Genomic DNA, 20,754 nt, shown 5'->3' with positions numbered 1-20,754 from the left:
TTAGACTAGGAAATTAGCTTAGACTAGCTTATTGGGCCCCCAAATATTAGTTAGGGGGTCAGGCATTGTACAAATGAGTCTTGTATATAAGACATTTTGACTAACGAGAAAGCACATAATCCCATTCTCACAATTGAGTTTGAGTCTTGTTGCTCTTGTGATTGAAGTAGCTTTCTCTTCTTCTTGTTGCATGCATAGTTAGGGATTGTGTGGGTGAGTGATGGTGTTGATGTACATTAGGTAGAAGGACTCTGTGCATGGTGACCTCTCTCTCTCTCTCTCTCTCTCTCTCTATCACTTCCTCACACTAACTGAGAATGGATTCATCCAGCAGAGCCGGGCTACTTGAGTGTTCACATGTCCCATGCCATGCGGATTGCGATTGGCCAGATATGGGTCTCATCCCACCGCCTCAGAGTGGAGACAGGTAGAGTTGAGTGTTCACATGTCCCATGCCATGCAGATTGCTATTGGCCAAATATGGGTTTCATCCCACCGCCTGAGAGTGGAGACAGGTAGAGTTGAGCGCATCTTCAGAGCTGGGAAGCTCATACGGAGACCTAGAGAGGAGAGGATCTACCGATTATGTGCCACAGAGGTTGTGACGGAGGAGCATTACATATGCCGCTACCCAGTATACTATGAGATCCATGGGAGGTTTCACTGTCTATTTCGTGAGGGATTTGGTCCATTCACTAAGATCATTGACTTCCAGGACTAGCATTGCCTAGGCTTCTTCCAGCTTGAGCTCCGCAGACACAGGGACACCTTCTTGAGAGAGCTTCGACCTCAGCCACCCCGCCCCCTCCCTCGCCAGCCAACCATCACCAGTTTCTTCCAGACCCAGGAGGTGGAGGACACCGATATAGTGGATCTTGTGGACCCTCCACGAGCAAAAACCTGCAGAAAGCTGCTCTGAACCTACCTCGTCCGAGAGGAGTTACCTCGGATCGAGCCTACGCACTCCAGCGTGCCTGACACCCTCGGCCCCCCGGCCAATCGGCCACGATCACCTCATCAGTTCTAGATCGAGGACATGCTTCACCGCCGCCATTCGAGCTACCTTTCCACGTGACATAGCTGAGGGAGACCTCTCGGCCATACTCACTAACCCCATGCTTGATATTTTGGAGAGTGGTATACCATCTACTCGGAGCTGATGCTGCTCTCATGTTTCTATGTTCTTAGTATTTCCATGATGAGATATGCCATGGACATTATTGTATCACTTTGGTCTCATAGGCCCATTGGGTCTTTAGTAGATGCTTAATCTCTCTCTCTCTCTCTCTCTCTCTCTCTCTCTGTGGGTCTTTAGTAGACGCTTAATCTCTCTCTCTCTCTCTCTCTCTCTCTCTCTCTCTCTCTCTCTCTGGGTCTTTGCATGAGACCTCTCTAGAATTTCTCTCGGCTCCGTTTGTAGAGGCGGGAGGGCATAGTGTGGCCCATAGAGGGCAGCCAGGCGGGGAGGGCGACAGAGTGATGCCTAAGAGGTAAGCTGCCTCTCTCTCGATCGGTAGATACCAACCAAGCCTTTATGTAGGTTTTATGTCTCTCTTAATCTCAGTCTGTGAGTTGGACGGAACTAGATGTGTTGTGGAGGGAAATCGATGTCATCTGTAGGTTTTTTTGTCATTCAAAGGGAGCCCCCCAAGAAATCGTGCTCGAGTTTGTCCATTGTAAAATTATTCTCTATCTAATTGTTTTTTCTTGATGCAAAGGGCCCTAATGTATATCAAAAATTTAATATTTTTGTAGTTTTTTTGAAGGGTTGTAATATGTAGTTTTTTTATGTAATGGACTGTATATTTTAAATTCAATATTTTTGTAAAAATTTTTTTGGTAAAAGATTTATACAAAAAGTTATTGAATTCTTGGTGTTTGAAATTTTTTTAAATCATTTTCTCCAAACATTTGTTGAGTACTAAAGTATGCATATATATATTCACACACAAATTTTTAACCATAGACCTATGAAGTATAGTACACTTAACATGAATAATAATAATAATAATACTCTCCGTCAATTCCGTCTCTAAAATAACCCTAGCAATATAAAAAAACATGAATAATAATATTATCATTATGTGCGCGCATAATGATGTCTATGTATGTATATATATGTACGAGGACACTAGATTCTCCGTTAAGCTGATTCATGGATCGCTCTCGCACGCACCTTGCTGTGCAGTGCGCCTCCATTGCCCTGCTCTCCGTCTCGCTCTGGTATCTCTACAGAACGCGGCGCAGAAACCTGCAGAAAGCTGCTGCTCGACGCGATTGGGATCTTCTGAACTGGCGAAGAGAGTTGGAAGGTCTGGAGGAGGCAGGCTTGGAATGCGAAGATGAAGAAAAAGCAGGGTTTTCTGCAGTCGGTCAAGAGGAAGAAGATGGAGTACCTGCTAACGCTACCCGCCATTGCAGTAATGGCACACACAAAGGAAAAAACTGTGGTAGCTGCATGCCCAAAACCTCCCGCCGCAGAAAGGCAGGTTCTGCAGAGCATGCCCACCTTGCAAACACCATGAATCATGTGCAGAAAACACACATGGAGCATGCCCCCATGGATCTCACCATGATAGAAGGTAAAGTCATGTATGCCTCTCAGACTGGCAATGCCAAAACCCTAGCAGAACAGCTAGTTCGCCACCTCTTGGATGAGAATATATCAGTTCAGCTTGTTGATCCTTTGGCCTATGAACCTGAAGACCTTGCCCAGGAAAAGCTTGTCATCTTTGTTGCATCCACATGGGACAACGGCTTGGCCCCGCACCATGCGTCTTTCCTAGGACGCTGGCTGGAAGAGAGTGCAGCAGATTTCAGGGTTGGCTCATGGCTTCTGAGTGGCTGCAAGTATGCAGTTTTTGGACTCGGTAGCAGGGCTTACGGCTCTACTTACAATATGGTTGCAAGATCATGGGATCAGCACATGGCGGATCTTGGGGCAGTGTGCATTCTTGACAGGGGAGAAGCGGATGAAGACGAGGGGTCTGTGGAACAAATGTTTAAAGAGTGGACAGTGAAGCTTATACAAAAGCTCAAGTCTTTCAATGCATCACCGGTACAAGAAGTTTCCATGGAGAAAGAAGATGCAGATTATTCAGAGGCATCTGATGAATTCTACACAGATGACGACCTGGAGGAAGATAAAGAAAACTTAGGAGAAGGCTTGGTTGATGTAGAGGATGTTGCGGGTAGGCCTGATGCCTCACAGAGGCATGATAATTTGCCTGCAAAAAGCGGTAAGAGGCAAGTCTTTAGGAGGAAAAACCCAAATAATGAGCCTGTCAATGGCGAGGAAGAAAAACAAGGAGCTGATATTAAGGAAATGGTCACACCAACCATTCGCTCAAATCTAGAGAAGCAGGTAGACCCTATTTTTGTTGCTTATGTGGGTGAACTTTGAAGGCTACCTACTGACCTACTTAACTGTACATGTATATATGTAAATAAATAGAGTTTTCAAGGTCTATGGTTTAAAATGCTGGTTTTGCAGGGATACAAAATTATTGGTTCACATAGTGGTGTGAAGTTATGTCGCTGGACAAAATCACAGCTACGAGGACGGGGTGGATGTTATAAACATTCTTTTTATGGCATTGAGAGCCACAGGTAGGATCATACCTGTTTTTTTAGTCTCCTGTCCTGGCCAGCTTTTTAACTGATCAGCCTGTGGTCTTAATCTATTCTAGTAGCAAAAACTTAGTTTCTGATAAGCTCTATTTACCTCGCCCCCCCCACTGCTTCAAAATGTGTTGGCCCCATTAGGTGTAAATAAATTTCAAGGACTTGGTTTCATAATGGCTATGAGCTTTTATTTGATATAGCATGCCCTACGCTGTTTGAGCTGAAAAAAGCAAGTACAGATCTGATGGCTGAAAGGATTTCTGGCCTCTGTGAGGTGAGTCTGCCGCCATGGTGTTGGAGAGCATCCTGGATCTGCCAAAGATGTCTTGCCGGCAGTATAGATAAATGAACATGAAATAAAGTATGAAAGTACTGAGCTAGTGGGGGGGTGTGATGGGTGGAGCACTACTGCTAGAGGCTCAGTATGCAACCTATATGCGTAGGGTATACAAGAATGCAATGCAGATCTGTCTAGCTCCAACCAGTACCATAATGGGGGTGTAATATGTGATACATGCGAGGCAAAAATACCTCGGAGCACAAAAAGTCAGTGGCTTAAACATACGCACATCCCATTGGATTTGCGTGTCTAAACCGTACAGGAATTGACCTCTTTCGTCCTCGTTTGATTTTTGCAACTGTAACTAGTTTCGAGGAGCATATGTATCCAAAAGACAGAGTTCATGGGAGGATTATCTTCCTATGTTAGAATTTGCATATAACAGTACTAAGCATACGAGTACAGGGTTTAGTGCTTTCATGCTTATGTATGGTTTTCAACCTAGATCACCTGTTACAGTAGGATTCTCAGGACTTCAGCATGATGCAGCACGTAATTTTTTTCAAGATATGCAGGAGATGTTACAAGTTGCGAAGGAATCTATTAGAAGTGCTCAAGACCGAGACAGGTTTTATTCTAATGGACATCGTTCACCCAGAGAGTTCTCTGAAGGAACGATGGTGTATTTGCGAGTTCCGAAAGATTCCGAGACTTTACAAACAGGTAGATCTCCGAAATTATCCCCTAGATACTGTGGACCATTTCGTGTTACACGACGGATTGATTCAGTTGCATATGAATTGGATTTGCCTTCTCATGTGAAAGTTCATCCTGTATTTTATATCAGTAGACTTAAGGAAGTACTGGGTGGAGCAGATCAGTGAGTTACTCCTCAAGAAATTATAGATGTCGAGGACATGACATTTGTTTCCTACGAACCTGAAAAGATTCTTGGATTTCGTGAAAGAAGATTGCGTAACACGCTTATTACGGAATACAAGATCAAGTGGAAGGATCGTGTTGAGGAGGACGCTACATGGGAGACATTGACTACTCTTCAGAGAGATTACCCTGGCTTTTAGTGAGCTCAGGAGTGAGCTCTTAGAGGAAGGGGAGTATGTCATGTGCACAGTGTGTCTACCGTGTGCTACACGCACGCAAGACTAGTTTCGAGGCTTGGGGAAGCTTGAAACTAGGCAGGCTGATTGACGAGCTGAGTTAGGGATAAACTAACGGGCGGGCACCCAAGTATGGACGGGTGGGCGCCCAAGTGTGGACGCCCGATGACCCCCCAAGAGCCTATAAAAGGGTGGCCAAGGTTAGTTATTGAGATATAGAGAGTCTCGCAAGTTTGTGAGAGCTCTATGGTCTTGGAGCCTGGATCTAGTGTAGACGTGCACTTGCTTTATGCAGCCGAGGCCGGCAGCAGTCTCGAGGCCCGCGAGGGCAGCTTCGTGGCGGTATGGGACGTCGCGGGGAGGACATTGGTCGGTACGTCAACCTAGTTAGCTCAGCTCGTGGCTCGGTGGGGACAGCCAAGTCTGTGGGCTTGCCCATGGCTGTCATGGTTGGGAGGTGAGTCAGGCCTGCACCCCCTTGTTTGTTTGCCTGCACCCCCTTGTTTGTTTGCAGGATTCGAGTCTCGAACCGAGAACGATCACGAGGAGATCCGTGGGGATTTGACAATGAGGAACCCTTGTGCCTATTTATAGGCCTTCCACTAGACATGGGAAACTGGCCCCGACTGCTGGTCGGCCAGTCAACAATCCCATAAATGCCCAAACCGACTGGGCTGGTGCCATCATGCGCCTGTAGCCGACTAACGTACAGCCGCCTCCTGAAGTGCAGCCGTTGCCTTAGATTCTGGTACAGCCGACAACCAAACTTGCAGCCGACTGTCCTGGTCTTGCCTTGAATCCAACGCAACTGTCAGTGCATCCTTCCACCTATCTCCAAGTACAACACTGGCCCATCTCCACTCTGTGCTCTAAATCCCTAACTCAAATGGTCTTTTTCTAGTTACCTCTGCTGGAGAATCTCTGAGAATGTCCATGGCATATTCATGCACATGACAAGCTGTGCATGCTCACATCTGTTCCCCTTGCTGCGCTGTGATGCTCATAAATTCATGGAACATGGCGTTTGTATCACTACTGGTAACTCGGCTTCTTGATGCAGTCGTCGCTGTCAAAGAAACAATATCTTCAGAGGTCTGGTGTTCTCTCTCATCATCAGAATTCGCCATAGAGGTAGTGGTCAAGTTTTTTTCTGACCGTGATAAAACCATCCACCATGTGTGTGTGAGACGTTTCCGGTCGCTTCTCTGGGGCTATAAACCAACCGGAGGATAGGAGTCACATCGGAATGGGAGTGCAACCGGTGTCTGAAAACCAACCACACAACGATTTTCATTTTTATTTTTCCTTCTTTTTCTTGGCTAAATCTCTTCACCAAAAGGCAAAACTTTGATACCACTATAACATGTGGAAGCTTACAGACATGATTATGCTTTGATAAGGAATATTCAGCACCTTGGTTCTTGACGATTGCACAATGTAGCAGAGATAAGAGTGAAAGAGAGAGAGAGAAGAAAAATATATTAAGCGTCTACTAAAGACCCAATGGGCCTATGAAACCAAAGTGATACAATAATGTCCATGGCATATCTCATCATGGAATGGAAAATAAAATAGAAACAAAACAAAGCTATCTCACTTGGCGTGATACAAAACTGCCCATGGAATCTCATCATGGAATACTAGGAACATGGAACATGAGAGGAGCATCAACCCCCAATAGATACTCTCCAAAATAACAAGCATAGGTCTAATGAGTATGGCCGAGAGGTCTCCCTCAGCTACGTCACGTGGAAAGGTAGCTCGATGGCGGTGGAGCATGTCCTAGATCTGGAGTTGCTGAGGGGACGTCCGGGGGGCCGGGGTCGGGCATGTTGGGTTGTGGAGGCCTAGTCCGAGGTAACTCCTCTCCGGCGGCGAGGTGGCTCTAGAGCAGCCTGAGGTGGGTCCACAGGATCCACTGTATGGGTGTCCTCTACCTCTTGGGTCTGGAAGAAGATGGTGATGGTTGGCTGGCGAGTAAGAGAGAAGAAGAGAGAGAGTAAGAGAGAAGAGGAACAAAGACAAGTACGCTCAATTGGGTCCCAAATACCCTCCGAAGGGCCCTCACCAAGGACTAGTGTATTTGCTTCATTGAATGATGAAAAGACTGACTTTCTTGATATCTTCCTTGGCTGTAAATCTGCAGTCTGAAGATGACCTATTTCTTGACCTTAAAGTTCACCTTGCTTCCGACTCCCCTTGGCCGTCCTGGCCCGTAGAGTACTTCAGCACTTTGTGAATAATGAGGTAGCAATTACTGAATGAGGGCTGCCCCTAATACAGGGCCAAAAGGGGCTGGTTGGCTGGCATAAAGCGGTTGGCCTGTTTGAGGACAAATCCCCCCCTCCCCCCCCCCCCCCCCCCAACACACACACACATATATGCTGAAAAGGTGACCTGATCATGGGCGCCTCTGGGCTGCCCTGCCTTGCGTTTCTCTGCCCGCCCCTCCATGGGTGTGAAAACACCCTATAAAGGATTGGCCGATTGGGGTCAAGCCTGGCCGCCCTGCTCCTATGCCCATAATGAAGGTTTGGTGCTACTACCCTAAGGAGGGTAAAGCTCCATGTTGGAGTTTGGAGAGAGGAAAAGAAGAAAAAGACAATGCTCAAGTGTTTGCACCACTCAATGAAGATCGATTTGATTGATATGATGTGTGTGTGTGTGGAGTGCGTGTGTGAGCATATCTTGATACAGAGTTCTACACCCACTATTGGGCACTGATGATGTTAGTGGGGATGTCGTAGTATCTAGTCCATACTATGCATAATGGAGTTGATAGTTATATAGTCTTGTGGGTTGACTACCATGAGTATATAACATGCATGTTCCTAAAAGGTGAATTTGGGCATGTTCCTGGATTCATCTAGTTATATAATTGAGCCGTATTAGCGGACATGCAGATTTCACATTGTGAAGTTTTCGTCCGAGTTGCGGTCAGTTGATATTGTGCTTATTCTTTCTATCTTTAATGGTGCATTTGCCCTATCAACTACTTATTTGCTGTACTAATTCTTTCTATTTGCTACTTCCCTTAGTGCTAGGCTTCATTATGGTTGAGTATGCCTTGCATCTCTGGAGGTTTGATAGAAACTCAGTACGAAGGGCTTTGTGTGAATATATGCTCTTATGTGTGTATGTGTGTGGAGTGTGTGTGTGTGTGAGCATATCTTGATACAGAGTTCTACACCACTATTGGGCACTGATGACGTTAGTGGGGATGTCATAGTATCTAGTCCATACTATGCATAATGGAGTTGATAGCTATATAATCTTGTGGGTTGACTACCATGAGTATATAACATGCACGTTCCTAAAAGGTGAATTTGGGCATGTTCTTGGATTCATCTAGGTATATATATATATATATATATATATATATATATATATATATATATATATATATATATATATATGATTTGAAGTACACCAAGTGCATGCTTTTATAGGTTGCAAACCTTATCTTGTGACTCACACAAATCACACTCACATATGGGGACATGACACATGGCGCACACTTATCTTATCCAGAGAAGAGGGTGTTCACACACATATAGGTACACTTACACAAACATGGGGTGCTCACACCTATACAACCACATGTAGATGGATACACACATACTAATAGGTATACGAGGTGAACATACAAGACACAAGAGACTCCGAAATACCCAACAATAGGTGGAAACATACTAATAGGTATACGAGGTGAAGGTGATATCTTATGAAGTGGCCTTCATACTTATGGTGATTTGGGGTCATTGGCACCACAGGATGCAAAAGATCATAGTACTGGCCATACTTGACGTGATACAACATATCACAGTCAAGCTTGCAAATGGAGCTTGACCACACATAAGATTTCTCAGCCCTTCTAGACTACCCCCCTTGACTCAAAACAGGGTAATGAAGAAAATTATGAAGTCTTTTATAGCACAAGGCGGTACAAACATAGATAGGAAAACATTGACACACATGAACATTTATTACAAATCAAATTTCGAGGGACGACTCGGGCAGAGGACCCGACTCAAACACAAAGAGATAAGAATGGGTTAGAAAGCCCAGTCTATGCCTACGTCTGTGTTTTATATTTGCTTCACTTTCTTTCATGGTATCAGAGAAAAATGCTGACTTGTGAGCAGAAGAAAGCTGCGTTTTCTGTTTTGGAGCAGAGGTTTCGACAGTTTGCTGCATTTTCTACAGATTTTCCGCGTAGAAGGTGCTGTGTTTTCTTCCGGGAGCAGAGGCTTCCTCAAGAGTGCTGCGTTTTCTTCATCTGACACTTGGGACTGTTGTATTTCTGAATTTTCAGCAAAGATTGCTGATTTTTCTGATTGCTGAAGCCCTCTTCTAGGTGCTGAGGACATGGAACTACATCTTGGAGAGATCTTCTTCCTCTCCTTTCAGTTTCCCACCCTCCCTCCCTCCCTTTCTTCTTGTTGTGCACAGCGTGAGAGGACTTGCTGATTTTTTTTTTCAACCCCTTTTCTTCAAAGAAGGTTTCTTGTCAGAGGACATGGCTTCACGAGATTTCTCTACTCTTGCTCCTTCTCCTGTTGATTCTCCAGCACCATCACAGCCTGGATCCCCTGCTCCCGCTGCTCCACATGTGGTTCCTATTCCCAATCTTTTCTCTCTGAGTTTCTCATCCTGGTCTTACTCCCACCCCTACCCGCATACCATCCTACAATCCTCCCTAAGTCAGTGACTCCATGAAGCTTTCCGCAACCAACTATCATACTTGGTCTTTCTACACTCAATTGTTGTTGGAAGGAGCCGGTGTGTGGATGGCTATCTCCACACCTCACTTGGTGGACCCTGCTTTGAGAAGCATATTGGATGCTCGGGCTCATCTTATCATCATCCACTGCATGACTCCATCCATACAGGCACAGTTTGTCTCCTCTCGGAGTAATGCTCATTAGATGTGGACAAAGATCCAGAGGAGGTTTGGGAGAGTTTCGACAGTGAAGATCGCCAAATTGGAGTCAGATCTGGAGAAGCTTATCATCACTAAGTCAGATAACGTGATTGAGAAGATTGGAGAGTTTTCCCGTATCAAGCTGCAACTTGAGGAGTACGGGAGCACCATCAACAATCCTATCCATAAACTTCTTGGTAAGTTGCCTGCTTCCTTTGATTCTTTCAAGGATAATATTTATTTCCGTGATCCTCTCCCCCCCTTTGAGGAAGTTGTGAGTAATCTCCACGGCAAGTGTATGCTTTGCGGAAAAGGCAAGGGTAAACAAGATTCTAAGGAATCCAAGGACAAAAGCAATGAATGTGATTATTGTGGCAGGACAGGTCATACTGAGGCTCGTTGCTTTGCTCGTCATAATGATTCTCTAGCAGCAAAAGCCAAGTATAAAGCCCAGGATGCTTCTAAAGCATCTGACAAGGACAACACCAAAGATGAAGGCAAAGTTTCAGAGGAGGGATCTGCCAAACTTGCATACATGGCAGCCATAGATTCATCCACTTCTTGAAAGGATTCATTCCTCATGATCGCAGATATGACTTCTCCTGAAGAGGTTAGTGTCACACCTGAAGTGGTGGAATGGGTTGGTGATGGTGCTTCTGTCCACATGACCAATCAGGCCCATATCTTGGAGGACTACCAGACTATCTCTTCTTCAGTTCGTATCCACGACAACTCTTCACTTTCTGTCACCGGTGTTGGTAATGTTTCTTTGGGTTCCTCTGCCACCTTACATGATGTTCTGCATGTACCACGAATTTTCAAAAATCTGTTTTCAGTATACAAAGCTTCTTAGAAGGGACTTGGTGTGTACTTTGATGATGAGGTCATCAAAGTAATCGACAGGAAGACTCTCTCAGTTGTTGCCAATGGAGTCCATGATGGGGGTCTCTACAAGATCACCAATTTTTCTTCCCAGATCCCTCACACTGATTCCTATATTCATCAGCTTTTCTCACCCGTGTTGGCTTTGGTTTCTAAGGCAGATACTTCTTTGTGGCATTCTCGCTTCGGTCATATACCCATTGCTGCCTTACAGAAGTTCCATTCTAAGCAGGTTGTCAACGGACTACCTCAACTCAGGTCTCTCTCACATCTGCTCATCCTGCATGATGGGCAAGCATCATCGAGATGCATTTCTAGAGGAGGCCACTCATCGAGCAACCCGAAGATTGGAGCTTATACATGCAGATCTTGCAGGATCTATGGAGGTTGAGTCTCTTGGGGGGCTCGATATTTTCTTCTTCTTGTGGATGATTTCACTCGTAAAGTTTGGGTATGTTTTCTGGCTCGCAAGTCATATGCTTTTGCTAGTTTCAGGACTTGGATCGCGATGGTGGATAATCAGTCTAGGGGTAGAGTTTCATTCATCCGGACTGATAATGGTGGCGAGTTTGTACCATTTGATGACTTCCTTGCTTCGAAGGGCATTCACCGACAGACTTCAGTTCCTTACACTCCTCAGTAGAATGGAGTTGTGGAACAAAAGAACCGGACCGTTAAAGAGATGGCTCGTGCTTTGTTGCATCATGCCGTCTCCTGTCTTCTGGGGTGAAGTTGTGGCTATCTCAGTTTATCTCATTAACTGCTCTCTCACAAAAGCGGTTGAGGGGATGACTCCGGAGGAGGCCTTTACAAGACACAACCCTTTTGCATCTCATCTTCGTGTTTTCGGCTGTGTTGCTTATGTGCATGTCCTAGATAAGAAAAGGACCACACTCGCCCCAAAGTCCAAGAGGATGATCTTCACAGGCTACAGTTGTAACATGCAGCGGAAGTCTTTGTATTGAAGGATCCTGTACACAAATGCTCACACCGTCTTCTGTATCCTGAGTTTCGCGAGTTTAGCAATCCACTTTAATACTTCAAACTTTAAAGAGATATGAGAACTGTACACCGTATGGGGTCCTGAATTACCCACTGAAGGGCCTCCTATCCCGTTACCGAGATAGTATTTGCTTTATTATCTTTAAAGAGACTGACGGTGTGACTGACGATAAGCCAAACGCAAGACCTCTGAAGACCAAGTGTTGGGCTGAACTGTGCACTGCTGTAGGAGTACCACAGATGTCCAATCTCGAGCCTATGCACTCTTCCCAATGGTACGAGGGAGGGATGCAAAGCTAGGGCTGAGAGAGGGGCTGTTTGGGACTGTTCTAGATTGTATATGAATGCTCTAAATGAATGAGAATGCTGAAACCTGCAAATTAGGGTTAGGTGTAGGAAGAAGAAGCTCACACAGAAATGAGAGAGAGAGAGAGAGAGAGAGAGAGAGAGAGAGAGAGCCAAAAGTGTGGTAGCCACAAAATGCAAGTCAACCCTTGCACGTGTGTCACATCCATATAATGCTCTAAATGAATGAGAATGCTGAAACCTGCAAATTAGGGTTAGGTGTAGGAAGAAGAAGCTCACACAGAAATGAGAGAGAGAGAGAGAGAGAGAGAGAGAGAGAGAGAGAGAGCCAAAAGTGTGGTAGCCACAAAATGCAAGTCAACCCTTGTACGTGTGTCACATCCATATAATATAGAAGTACAAAATATTATATGGATGGAGTGTCCTTTCACACTTGATATCCAAGGGGAAAAACCACATGGGAAAAAGTGCCCTTGGTTAAGCCCTGTTCACACATAGCACTACCATAAGTGAGCATATACCTACAGTTCCATACCCAAACTTCATGCCCAAGCTATATATCCAAGCTCCATGTGTAAGTTCCATACTTTAGGCCCAAGCTATATATCCAAGTTCCATGTGTAAGTTCCATGCTTCATGCTTCATGCCTAAGCTATATACCCAAGTTCCATGTTCATGTCCAAGCTTCATGCCCAAGTTCAAGCTTCCAAAGTTGGGCGGCGACCGGGCGGTGGTTGGCAGAGGCAGCTCTGAGGTGGCTGAGTTGGGCGGCGGCTGGGAAGAGCTGGGTGGCGGTTGGGCTGAGTTGAGCGGCGGCGGCTCCTTTGGGGCGGCTGAGCTGGGCGGCGGCCAAGCTGAGCTGAGCGGTGGCGGCTCTAGGGTGGCTGAGCAAGGCGGTGGCCGGGTTGAGCTGAGCGGCGGCGGCGAGTGGATGAAGATGAGGGTCTCCTTGCTCTCCACAAGCTTGATGCTCAAAACAAGAGGGCTCTACCTTCTTTTATACTTGGGGAGGGCCTTTTTTTTGCCAAAAAGCCATCATTCTTTTGCTTTGCCTTTTTATGCTTTGCTTTTCCCTTTTTGCCTTCGCTTTTGCTCTTTTTACTTGTATTAATAAAATATTACTCAACTATTGGTGCTTTGCTTTTCTGGCTTTAAGGCCTTGCTTTTTTGGCCTTAGAGATGCTTTTTGAGAAAGCGCCTTTTAGCTTTTTGGTCCAGCTCAGTCTCCTCTTTCCAATGGTGTCCTTGGCTTGCGGTCAACCTTGTTTGACTTTTTGCTTTTTCTTGCTTTTTGACCAAGAATGGTGCTTTTCCTTAATCAAACCTTATGGACCCTCTCTCTATGTCTTCTTCCACCTGTTTGGTGTCCGGGCATGGGTTTTATCATGTGAAATAGAGCTAGGAGGACCAAATAGTTACATTCCCTCCCTCTTATATATCGCAATTGTCCTCAACTACGGACCGCAAGTGTTCCAAGCATGTCGATATCTTCCAAGTACATCCATATGTTCATGGTACATCAAGTACATCCATATGTTTCAAGGTACTAGTTGCATCTGGTGAGCTTGTGCATCTGGTCTTTCCCCATATCGGTGGTGTCATCTGCTCATCTGGCAACATCTCAATGCCTTTTCTTTGACCAATATCCTTGTTCTTCATGGTACATCTTCATAGCCTGTCATATGTGTAGGTATAATAAATGCGTACGTACCTCCTACAAAAACTAGACACAAGCTAGTCAACAAACAAGTATGCATCATTCACGTCTATTGGGTATTCTAGGTACTGGCTAGGTAGTCTGGAGTCTAGTGGACTATCACATGCCATAAATCCAAGCATTGTCCATACATTAAAAACCGCACACAAAGTCAAAGAAATAAAAAAACAGCACACAAAGTCAAAGAAATTCAAACATACATCAGTATGCAATGCACAAGTAATGATCCTCCTATTCATGGATTGTCCTGTCTGGTTTCATTGAAACTGTGCTGAGCCATCTGGCCACTAGGACCGCTTAGACTATCCTCAAGGCCATTTGGTCGCTAGGACCGCCCGAGACTTCATCAATAGTCATTTGGGCCATTTGGTCACATTGACCGCCTGACTATGAAATCCAATACAGTCATCTGGGCCATTTGGTCGCATGACCCCCCGACTGCGAAATCCAATACAATCATCTGGGCCATCTGGTCGCAATGACCGCCCGATTGGGAAATCCAATACAGTCATCTCGGCCATCTGGTCGCAATGATCACCCGACTACGAAATGCAATACAGTCATCTGGCATCGTTGCCGTCCAATGGGTCATTTGGCATCGTTGCCACCTATATACAAATCTTGCTCCTTGGACTATCTGGCATTGTTGCCACCCAACTAGAGCATGTCCAAGAAGAATAATGATCAATTCTAGTCCAATATATATACAATGAAGAGGGCTAGAGTCACAATTCCTCCCTCTTGAATCTGTCTTGATCGCAAGACGTCCATATCCGTACTTCAAATCATAGTCATATGAAACGGGAAACGGAACAAGAATGACAAGGCCGACTTAATCTTGGAAATGGGAACGGATAAGAAATGGCTTCTTGGAAACAACATAGTTATATTTTGTATGCAACCTTAAGAGTTTCATCAAGAAACGGCACAAAGGAAACGAGAAACGGGTGACATTGGAAACAGAGTTTCCGATCTGATAGGCCCCGAATGGGAGTTTCCTTGTGACTATGCTTCAAATACATATGGACCAACCACTTCCTCATAAGCTTGAAGTATATTTGGATAGTCCTTGAAGTACTTCTCTAGTATCCATTTCGCATTCAATAGCGAATAATTCTTGAATTCCAAGAGGAAATTTTTGACCACTGTCTTTCCTCTTTTTCTCATAGAATGAAACACAATCTCTTTTGGCTCTTCCACCACTGGTGGATTCTCCAAAACAAGCTCCTTTGAGGGTAACTTGTACATGGTTTCAATAAACTGTCATGGAAGGCATTATGTGTCCTCCAATTATCTAAAAGGTCTAACTGATAAAAAAACATCGTTGATCTTCTTGGTATCCGGAGAAAGGTTCATATACCATCATTCCTTGACTTTGGCAATCCAAAGATGAAATCCATAGCAATATTCTCCCATAGAACATTCAATGGGTGCAATAATCTTGCTGGTGTTTGTCGATCAAATGTGACCTGCTAACAAACCAAACATTCTCGAATCATAAAGTTCAATGTCCTTCCTCATAGTAGGCCAATAGAAATAGTTCTCCAAAGCTTGAAGTGTAGTCAATGTGTCTATGTCCCATGTAAGAAGGAGCATGACACTCTTCCATTACCTTGGCCTCAATTCCTTGTGTCACACATAAGTTGGGTTTGCATCATAAGAAAACCTTACTTGATGACATAAAAAGTCACCAAATCTCGATTCTGCAATCTATTCCAAAACATCTTTAAAATCCTCTTTGGTAGCATAAGGATCCTTCATCAAAGTGAAATCCATATGGTAACCCATATAAACCTCATGGCTCAAGGTTGAGATAGAGCATCTGCTACTTTGTTGTCTTTACCATGGGTATGCATAATCTGAAAATGAAATTGGGCCAAATAACTAGCCCATCTTATATGCTTTTCTGATATCTTAGGTTGAGACATAATATACCTTAGACTTTGATGATCCGTCTTGATAACAAACTCAACACCCATAAGATAGTGCTTCCAAATCTTTAAAGCATGAATGATAGCAATCAATTCTTTCTCGTAAGTGGGTGCGGTCTTTTCAGCTCCTTGAAGTCTTGGACTCTCATAGGCCACGGCATGGCCTTCTTGGTTCACGACTGCTCCAATGCAATCTCTTGAGGCATCACGCACTACCATAAGTGGTTTTGATAAATTTGGAATAATCAATAATGGTCCTTTGCTAGCATAAAACTTTAGTACTTCAAAGGATTCTTTCTCATCTTTGGCCCACCGAAATCCCACGGCTTTCTTTGTCAAATCATGTAGTGGACTTGTTACCACGGCAAAGCACTTGATGAACTTCTTGTAATAAGAGCATAAGCCAAGGAAACTTTGAACTACATGCACACTAGTCAACTCCGACCATTCCATAATAGCCTTGACCTTGTTTGGATCCATCCTGACCCCTTCCTTGGATACTATGTGGCCCAAGTAGTGAATTTCTGACAAAAAGAACTCACTGTTCTTGCTATTCACATACAAACTATGCTTCCGCAATTCTTGAAATACCATATCCAAGTTCTGTCGACGCTCTTCTTCGTTCTTTGAATGCACAATAATGTCATCAAAGAAAGTAGCTGCAAACTTTCTACGTGCTCGAAATATTCTTTCCATCATTCGGTTGAAAGTAGCCAAGGCATTAGTAAGACCAAAAGGCATCACCAAATACTCAGAGTCCAAAGGTAGTCCTGAATGCGGTCTTGTGAATGTCCTTTGGAATAATCCCGACTTGATGGTAACCACTCTTCAAGTCAATCCTGCTAAAGATAGTGGCTCAATCCAATCTATCCAGGATATCGTCAATCCTAGGAATAGGAAACCTATTCTTCACAGTAATCTTGTTAAGAGTCCTGAAATCAATACACATACGCCAAGAACCATCCTTTTTCTGAACCAATAAGACTGGGGAGCAAAAAGATGATGAGCTAGGTCTAATCAAACCCTTTTCCAATGGCTCGGTCATTTGCTTCATAATCTCCTCTCGTTGAACAAAGTCTTGAAGTCGCTCCGCATCTTCGGCTCAGTCCCTTCTTGCATTACTTTTAGCACCTATTCAAGGCATCATCCTTCAAATGCATACGAACCATGCGAAGCTTTAACTATTCGGAGTAGTCATCACCACCCAATGCACGCCCGAGAGAAGGCCCAGCAAGAAGTGATGTACCACATGGTAGCGAGCAGAACCTGGTTGGCCACAACTACTCGGCCAGCCAGAGATAAACGAGCGGTACTCCAATACAGAAGCTTCTTCCGAATACTCAGAAGAAGGGGGGCTATCTGCTGCTCCGGAGATATATCAATGCCCACATAGCATCCCAAATAACGCACTGTAGTGCCGGGGGGCAGCCACTGAAAACCATCAACTGGCCTCCAAGTCGGGGGGGGGGCATAGAACTGACCCACAACCCACACGACTTGTGCCAGTTGATCAAAGCGCCCGAAGCTCTGCAAAACCTGTCCATGGCTGAGGCGAAGCGGCGGAGGTTCTCCTCACCTCCCTGAAGATAGACAGCAGTGTCGTCCGCAAACTCCGAGTCTAGGAGCTCCTCCGAGGTGCGGATGGGAAGCTGGAGGCCCCTCAAACCTGTATCCTGTGCCGTCAAGAAGGTGCTCATGGCCTCCGCCACAAAAAGAAAAAGAAAGGGCGCCAAGGGGCACCCCTGCCGCACCGAGCGCGAGAGCTGGAACCTCTCTCCGCACACGCCCTGTATCAGCACCTGGCTATGAGCCGAAGTGTAGAGTGCAGAGACCCCACGAATCCACTGAGGGGGGAAGCCCATCCTCTCCATAGTGCCTTCCAGAAAGGCCCAGTCCACCCGATCATATGCCTTCTCAAAGTCGAGAAGGAGCATCGCCAGATCCTCCTGTCGAAATCTAGCCAAAGCCGTAGCCTCCCAGAAAGAGAAAATGTTATCCAGAATGCTCCTATCCTGGATGAAGCCTGTCTGCGTGGTGTGGATGATGTCCGGAAGGTGAGGCTGAAGCCGCCTGCTGATCGCCTTAGCTAGGACCTTGTAGGCCGTGCCTAGCAAGGTGATCGGTCTCCACTGTCTAATCTCCAGTCTGTCTCCTCCCTCTTTGGGGATCAAGTGGATCAACCCCTCTGCCATGCTGTCCGGCATGACTCCCGTCTCCATAATCTCATGGAGTGCCAATCTGAAGCCCCTATGAAGGAGGCCCCAGTATCTCTGGAAGAAAGCCACTGAGAGACCGTCCTCTCCTGGGCATTTGCCCCGAGGTAATGCCTGCAGAGCCTCCTCCAGTTCCGTATCCGAGAAAGGGGAGAGAAGGGAGTGCTGCAAATGGACCGGCACAACCGGTCTCGTGAAGCTCCAGACCGCCTCCCTAGCCTCTCTCACCCTGTCGTCTGCTGGCTCAGCAGAGAGAAGATCCCTGTAAAACTCTGTGGCTATCGCCCGAACCCTGGGGGGATCCACCACAACCTGGCCATCAGCCTGGCGAAGCCGCCTGAGACCCTCTCGTCTGAATCGAGGCCCATTCGCCTCAAAGAAATCCCGAGTCACTCTGTCTCCAGCCTGAGTCCAAAACGAAGCCCGAGCATGGAATCGAAACTCCACCCGCCTCTCCTCGATGGATCTGATCTCAGTGCGGGCTGTCTCCATCTGCTCTGAGATCCAGGGGCTCAGAGGATCTCTCTCCTGGAGTCTCTGAAGGGACGCTAGACTCCTCCGTAGGCTCCTCTCCTGCTCTCTGAAGGCCTCCAGACGGTCCAAGGCAGCCAGTCTGAGCATCCGACTGATCTCCTGCAAGCCACTGGCAAGACCACTAGCTGCCGAGCCTCTCCTGAACTGCAGCTCCTGCCAGACCTGCTCAACTCTGATCGCGATCTCAGGCTCCTCTATGAGGCAATCTGGAATCCGGACGCTCTGGCCCCGCTCTCCTCTCGTAGGGTCCTCAATCTGGAGAAGCACTGGGAAGTGGTCTGAAAGCGAGGAGCCTGCAAGTATGCCCACGGTGCCACCTCTATCACAAGCCCACTCATCAATGTAGAACCTATCGATGCGAGAGAGGTTAACTCCTGTGGCCCGTCTATCCGAGCGCGAGAAAGAGAGACTCCCCTGCAACCTGCCAAACTCCGGGAGAGTCCACGGATCCTGGCCTCTCACCTGTAGCACAAGCTCCTCCCAGGCAGCGAGCTCTGGCCCATGAATGGTCTCCTGGCTGCCCCCCAGCCTGTCCTCTGCATCCTCTAGCATGTTGCAATCCCCTCCTAGACACCAGTGGTCCGCCAAGGGGAGGGACTGCCTAATGGTGCTCCAGAACTCAGCTCTCCCGGATGCCCCGTTAGGGGCGTAGAAGTTGAGGAAGCCAATGCGATCTTCCCCAACCCGAAGGATGATCCACTGCGCGCGACCCTGAACCAGGGTGCCAGAGTCCACAACCTCGGAAAGAAGCTGCTCGCTGACTGAAATGCATACTCCGCCCTGATTCCCCTGGGGGCCATATGCCGGGGACCAAAAAGTGTGACTCCTGCCTGGCAAGATCTTCCCGCAGGTGCGGGTACGCCCGGCAGAAAGGTGGTGCTCCTGGATGAAGAGGATATCTATGGGTCCTCCAACGAGAGCCCTCTGGATCTCCTGGCGAAGTCTGCCCCGACCAATGTAGCAGCGACGTCCACCGAGACCCTGGATGTTCCATGAGAGGATCCTCATGGATGAGCTGCGGCAAGTGAAGCAGCCACCACTGGCTCACCCCTCTCAGCCGGTCCGGATGATCTGCCCTCCACTCTGTGAGTCTTGGGCGCCGGCTTGGAAGGAGAGTAGTCACTGTCTGTCCGGGTGCGGAGTCTCTCCAGAAAGAGGGTGACCTGAGTCTGTGTCCAGCTCCACTCCGCCTTCGCCCTGTCCAGAGCATAGGCGTGAGACCACTCCTCTGCATATAAATATCGAAAGGTAGGCTGCACCCTCGGGGCGGCATGGAGGAGAATCAATAGCACCGCCTCAACTGATGTGTGGACCGGATCCACCCGCCAATCTCCTATACCAAACAGGCTCATGCGGGCTGAGTGTAGTCGGGTCTGCAATAAGTCCGTGAGCCCCAAGTCACTGAAGTGGTGAGAAAACTCCAGTATCTGGTCACGAAGAACTTCCTCTACAGAGTTGCAGTCCCATGCTGTGTCTAGGGCAACGCTGAGAGGAAAGGAGAAGGCCACCATGCTGCTCACCACTGAAGGAGAACGAGAGGGATGGCACACCACGCAAACTCGCAAGGGCGCGACCAGTGTCTCGAATGGGCCAGCATCCAGCTGGAGGCACCTGAAAAAACTGTAATCCACTGGTAACCCCATCACTCGTGGGGGCCCCCCCGGGGAGGCTGGAGAGAACTCTGTGGCGGGCGAAGCTAGGATCGCCATCTCCACCGGCCCGGAGAGGCGGTGAAACAGCCGCTGGACTGAACTCTGGCCTACCCCGCTGCGCTGCCCCGGGGCAGCGGGTGGTCTGGCGAAATATCCTGGAGAGGCCGAAGGGGGGATGGGGGCTCGCGGCGAGGAGGGGGGAGAGCGAGTGGAGGATGGAAAGACATCTGCCAGAGGATAGGAGTCAGGGGGGGCCGCAGGGGGAGGAGGGAGGGGGGGGGCGGGGGGGGGGGAGAGGGGGGGGAGGAAAGAGTGCTCTCCGGGTGGGGGGGAGGGGAACCGGGGGTCGCAGAGAGCGGCCGGGGATCCTCAGGAAACTGCTCCAAGGAGGGGGCGGGGCCCCCCGGGGGGGGAGGCGGGAGTGGTGTCTCCACGTGAGAGGCTCCACCATCGGCCTCAACAACGGGCACTGAGTCTGAATCCTCGTCCATCGGGGTGGGACCTGCAGGCCGCCTATCCCTGACTGGAGCATAACTGCGGGTAGGTGCCTGTACGCCAGCCGGAGTCGCCT

General features: G+C 47.3%; 1 protein-coding gene across 1 annotated transcript in view; it reads left to right on the top strand.

The window, feature by feature from the left end:
• Positions 1 to 2,079: 2,079 nt before the first annotated feature.
• The window catches only part of LOC147606581 (flavodoxin family protein / radical SAM domain-containing protein), a 57,020-nt gene continuing 38,345 nt past the window's right edge, over positions 2,080 to 20,754 (top strand). The window contains exons 1-2 of the mRNA XM_086791863.1: positions 2,080 to 3,364; positions 3,494 to 3,609. Of these exons, the coding sequence (XP_086647989.1) occupies positions 2,156 to 3,364; positions 3,494 to 3,609 (1,325 nt within the window). The 5' untranslated portion in view covers positions 2,080 to 2,155. The remainder of the gene's footprint in view (positions 3,365 to 3,493; positions 3,610 to 20,754) is intronic.

This window comes from Cibotium barometz, chromosome 57, assembly GCF_041138505.1.
Source record: "Cibotium barometz isolate CiBa-2024 chromosome 57, ASM4113850v1, whole genome shotgun sequence".
Classification (NCBI taxonomy): Eukaryota; Viridiplantae; Streptophyta; class Polypodiopsida; order Cyatheales; family Cibotiaceae; genus Cibotium; species Cibotium barometz.
This window is presented reverse-complemented; position numbering and strand designations above follow the sequence as displayed.